The sequence below is a fragment of the Rana temporaria genome, chromosome 4 (genome assembly GCF_905171775.1).
Source record: "Rana temporaria chromosome 4, aRanTem1.1, whole genome shotgun sequence".
Classification (NCBI taxonomy): Eukaryota; Metazoa; Chordata; class Amphibia; order Anura; family Ranidae; genus Rana; species Rana temporaria.
In genome coordinates, this window is record NC_053492.1 from 106,339,664 (window position 1) to 106,345,533 (window position 5,870).

At 41.5% G+C, this 5,870-nt stretch overlaps 1 protein-coding gene across 1 annotated transcript; it reads left to right on the forward strand.

Moving 5' to 3' along the window:
* Window positions 1–1,711: 1,711 nt before the first annotated feature.
* Window positions 1,712–5,558, forward strand: LOC120935640 (alpha-1,4-N-acetylglucosaminyltransferase-like). The gene is made up of 2 exons (XM_040347692.1): window positions 1,712–1,825; window positions 4,909–5,558. The coding sequence occupies exons 1-2, from the start codon at window positions 1,712–1,714 to the stop codon at window positions 5,485–5,487; spliced, it is 693 nt and encodes a 230-aa protein (XP_040203626.1). The 3' UTR covers window positions 5,488–5,558.
* Window positions 5,559–5,870: the final 312 nt, after the last annotated feature.

A 5,870-nucleotide genomic window follows, 5' to 3' on the forward strand; every position in this document is an offset into this window, starting at 1 on the left:
AAGCCTAAATGAGTCCAAATATTTCTCCATTATCCTGATTGTACTCCTGATATGAGCCACATTGAGCAGATTAGTATTGTTGTCCGATTTGTTCTAGATTAAAGAAAAATTGAAATTCGAGAACACTTCCTTGATTTTTGTCCACAATACAACATCTGAAGGACTGACATCCTTTTTACTGGCCTACCTAAAGAACAATCACATTGCAATTGAGAATATGCGTGGCCAAGGCTATGACAATGGCGCAAATATGAAAGGAAAACATAATGGTTTGCAGCAAAAAATACTCAATATCAATCCAAGAGCCTTTTTTGTGCCATGCAGTGCACATACTCTCAACTTGGTGGTGAATGACGCTGCAAAGATTTCATTCCTGACAATAGATTTCTTTGGCATCGTTCAAGAACTTTATGTGTTCTTTGCCTCATCCACCCAACGATGGCAAGTACTCAAGGAGCACGTTACAAGTCTAACTTTAAAACCACTCTCCAATACCAGATGGGAAATCAGAGTTGCAGCAGATGATGACAACAGGGACATTAACACTAAACATCAGGCTCAATCCTTGGCAACGAAAATAAAATCATTCAAATTCATCTGTTCCATTGTTATTTGGTATGAATTATTATCAAAGGTGAATGTAATCAGCAAAATACTGCAGCAAACAACATCAAACCTATCAGGCTGTGTACAGGAACTGGAAAAGTTGATCAAGAACTTGGTGGAATACAGGTCTGATGAAGGCTTTGAGATTGTGCTAGCTGATGCCAAAGAAATAGCTGAAAAGCTTGATTGTGAAGCGAAATTTCCTGATGCCTTTACAATTTGACCTCGATGGAGAAAGAAGATTTTTGACTATGAACATGAAGACGAGTCTCTTGCAGACCCTACACAATATTTTAAAGTGAATTTTTTCTTTGCCGATTTGGACACATCCATCCAGTCCATAAATGAGAGATTCACATTACTTCAGAGCCACTGTGACACATTTGCATTTTTATATGAAATCCCAAAACTTGTGACGGACAAAAAGGATATATTGAAGTGTTCCATGGATCTGCAAAACAAATTAACTGACAGCCAGTTATCCCACTCTGACATTAATGGAATAGATCTTTGTGATGAACTGGACACCATTAGAGCTTTTCTAACCCAGGAGATGACAGTCACCAACATCTTGCAGTATCTAGTGGAGAATAACTTGACCAACACATTCCCAAACCTTTTTGTTTCACTGAGAATATTGATGACACTTCCTGTTAGGCCTCGTACACACGATAGGTTAACCAGAGGACAACGGTCTGAAGGACCGTTTTCATCGGTCCAAACCGATCGTGTGTAGGCCCCATAGGTTACTTAACCTTAGGTTAAAAAAATGGCAACTTGCTTTAAAATTTAACCGATGGATTGCACAACCATCGGTTAAAAATCCACGCATGCTCAGAATCAAGTCGACGCATGCTTGGAAGCATTGAACTTAATTTTTTTTCAGCACATTGTGTTTTACGTCACCGCGTTCTGACACGATAATTTTTTTAACTGATGGTGTGTACACACGACGGACCATCAGTCAGCTTCATAGGTTAACCTAGGACAACGGTCCTTCAGACCGTTGTCCTCTGGTTAACCTATCGTGTGTGTACGAGGCTTAAGTGCTGGGGAACGTTCATTTTCCAAACTAAAGCTGATAAAAAATTATCTCCGTTCCACGATGTCCCAGGCAAGACTTACCAACTTATCCATTATATCCATCGAAAAATCCTTCTGCGAAGACTTGGATATAGATGATGTGATTAGAAATTTTGCTGTTGCCAAGGCTCGAAGAGTTTGTTTTGTTTGATTAAATAATCAATGTGTACACACTGCATGCATCCTTTCCTAGTGTCTCACAACTAGAAGATAATGTACCAACATTTCTTGGGAGACTGCAGATGTGTTTTTTCAATATTTAGCTGGGCTTGGATGTTTTTCTTAAGAAAGGGCATGCCACTCTACCCCATAGCCCAGGCATATGAAGATTACGGGAGATTGTTGTCACCTTACAGCCAGCACTTGCCAGATATTCCTGCAGCTCCTTTAATGTTGCTGTAGGCCTCTTGGCAGCCTCCCTGACCAGTTTCTTCTCATCTTTCCATCAATTTTGGAGGGACGTCCAGTTCTTGGTGATGTCACTGTTGTGCCACATTTTCTCCACTTGATGATGACTGTCTTCACTGTGTTCCATGGTGTATCTAATGCCTTGGAAATTATTTTGTACCCTTCTCCTGACTGATACCTTCTAACAATGAGATCCCTCTGATGCTTTGGAAGCTCTCTGCGGACCATGGCTTTTGCTGTAGGATGCGACTAAGAAAATGTTAGGAAAGACCTACTAGAACAAGTGAACTTTATTTGGGGTTAATCAGAGCACTCTACGGCTAGATTTACATCTAGGCTGCTGTGCTTGATGCGTTTTTCAGGCATGTTTTGCCGTGCTTTTTGAGTTTTTAAACTTTCCCTTTTGCATGCAGTTTTTATGCATTTTGTGTTTTTTTTTCTCTTTAAACACACTGGCCCAGATTCAAGAAGCTATTGCGCGGCGCAATAGCTGTTTTGCTCCCGCGTAGCGAATGCCCCTGATTCAGGAACATCGCTACGCGGACTGCGGAGTTTCCGTACGGCGACTTTAGCGTAAGGCTGCTCCTACTCATAGTAGGCGCAGCCAATGCTAAAGTATAGCCACCCTTCCCGCTCGTGAAATTTGAATTTCACGTCGTTTACGTAAGTGATTCGTGAATGGCGCTGGACGCCATTCACGTTCACTTAGAAGCAAATGACGTCCTTGCGACGTCATTTGCCGCAATGCACGTCGGGAAAGTTTCCCGACGGAGCATGCGCTGTTCGCTCGGCGCGGGAGCGCGCCTAATTTAAATGATTCCCGCCCCCGGCGGGATCATTTACATTAGGCGCCCTTACGCAGGGCAAATTAGCATAGCGCCAGCGCAATTTACGGAGCTACTGCTCCGTGAATCGCGGGCAAATCGAAATATTTGCGTGGGCGCAGAGCAAAAATCGTTGCCCTTTGCCCACGCAAATATTGCACGGTTCTACCTGAATCTGGGCCACTGTATATAGCTGGTTGCTAAGAAGGAGGACGGGAAGCAAGCCAACTTTATTTAATTGATATTTGCACTGTTTTGTGATTGTATGCATACATCTGTTATTTGCACTTTAGTGATTATATTTATTGAAAATGTAAAAAGTACAGAATCAATCTATCTTGCATATTTTGCGTCTGCAGTTATAGATTTTCTGCTACCTCATTTTCTGTTCAAAAATTTTATATTGTCCAGTTCATATTTATAGTCCAAGTTTTGTTTATTGCTACACTATTTGATTTACATGCACTTGACACATTTATTTTGACTTGTTAAAGCTGTTGACTAAGTTATTGTCAAAGCAAAGTGGTGGGGCTGAAGTTGGGGGGTGAAGTTGTTGCCATAGAAACATGTGTAAAGGGGAGGAGTTAGTAAGATAACCACGCCCATGTGGGGGCACCAGAAATATTTCTGCACCCAGGTGCCTGCGACCCTAGGAACGGCCCTGGCAATACCCACTCAATAGCTGAGTGGAGACTGATTGATTCTGTACCGTGTGCCTGAACCTTCCCCTGCTTGTATATATATACAATAAGGTTTATTGCACATTGAAAGTAACAGGACCACAGATCTGTAATACACATATTGAACATATACAGAAGATTTTTTTAATGTGCTTTCTTAACCACTTAAGGACCGCCTCCTGCACATTTACGTCGGCGGAATGGCACGGCTGGGCACAGGTACGTACCTGTACGTCCCCTTTAAGTGCCCAGCCATGGGTCGCGTGCGCCCGCGACCCGGTCCAAAGCTCCGCGGCCGCAGGACCCGCGGACCCGATCACCGCCGGTGTCCCGCGATCGGTCAAAGGAGCTGAAGAACGGGGAGAGGTGTGTGTAAACACACCTTCCCCGTTCTTCGCAGTGGCAAGGTCACTGATCGTCTGTTCCCTGATATAGGGAACGACGATCAGTGACGTTGCACGTTACTTCCCAAACTGCAATTGTCATTTTGACAGTAAACAATGTTATAGCTTTTTTGCTGTGAAAATGACAATGGTCCCAAAAATGTGTCAAAAGTGTCCGCCATAATGTTGCAGTCACGAAAAAAACCACTGATCGCCGCCATTAGTAGTAAAAAAAAATATATTAATAAAAATGCCATAAAACTATCCCCAATTTGGTAAACACTATAAATTTTGCGCAAACCTTTCGTTACACGCTTATTGCGATTTTTTTACCAAAAATAGGTAGAAGAATACGTATCGGCCTAAACTGAGGAAAAAAAATAGTTTTTTTTTTAATATCTTTTTTGGGGGTATTTATTATAGCAAAAAGTAAAAAATATTGTTTTTTTTTTTCAAAATTGTCGCTCTATTTTTGTTTATAGCGCAAAAATAAAAACCACAGAGGTGATCAAATACCACCCAAAGAAAGCTCTATTTGTGGGAAAAAAAGGACACTAATTTTGTTTGGAAACTACATCGCACGACCGTGCAATTGTCAGTTAAAACGACGCAGTGCCGAATCGCAAAAACTGGCCATGTCCTTTACCTGCATAATGGTCCGGGTCTTAAGTGGTTAATGTGCTATGCACATGTTGGTTCATCTGATGTGCTCTACCTAGCCCATTATATATTCCTTACGCTTATATTTTTTGGTTTTATTGATTTGGAAGAGATCAGTGAAATAATAAATTCAGAAAAAGATTGACTAGTTCTCTATAAGTTTTCTTAGTTACAATACTGAAATGTGAAACTGTAAATATGCATATACAGTATATGTTTAGGTTATGCTGATTATTGCTGATTATTGCATTTTTTTTAAATTAGGTGAACCCAAAGAAGGAACGCTACTGGACTCATGTTAGCTCAGATGCCTGTAGGTTTGCTATGATGTGGAAATACGGTGGCATTTATATGGATTCCGATATCATATCAATACGTCCAATCCCCCATGATCATTTTCTAGCAGCTGAACATTCCAAATCCACCAGCAGCAGTGTATATGGCCTCTCCCCATTTCACAACTTGACTTGGCTTTTTATGGAGGACTTTGCTCAGAACTACAGGGGAGATCTATGGGGACACCAAGGACCAGAATTGTTTACACGTATTGTGGTAAAATTGTGTGGTATGCCCGAATTTACCACTATAGATGATCTGATGTGTGTAAATTTACCCTATTTACACCCTTGTCGCTTCTATCCCCTTTCTTATGAATCGTGGAAAAAGTATTTTGAAGTTTGGGAGAATTTTCCAACATTTCATAACTCCTATGCCTTGCATCTATGGAATTACATGAATAATGAGGGTAAAACTATGGTACCCGGGAGCAACACATTGGCGGAGCGTCTTTACCAAAAACAATGCCCTACTACCTATGACTATATTTTGAAAAATAATCTTTAACCAGATCTACTGAATCCCTCATATGGCTAAAAGCAGATCTATAGTGAAAAAATAAAATATGCTTTTACTTAGAAGACTCCCAGGTAAATGGTATTTGTTTTCATGTTGCAACCTGGCTGTCTTGCTGGCAAAAGCTCTGCAAAGGCCGATATCTTCATCTCTTTGATGACAGTGGGCCAGATTCATGTAGATCAGCGGATCTACGTGTTTTACGATCCGCCGGTGCAATTTAGCGAGGCTAGTGCAGTATTCATCAAGCACTTACCTCGCAAATTGCACCGTCGGATTGTAATTCCCCCCCGGCGGAATGCAAATTCCGCGGCTAGGGGGAGTGTACAATTCAAATCAGGCACGTTCCCGCGCCGATTTAATTGCGCATGCGC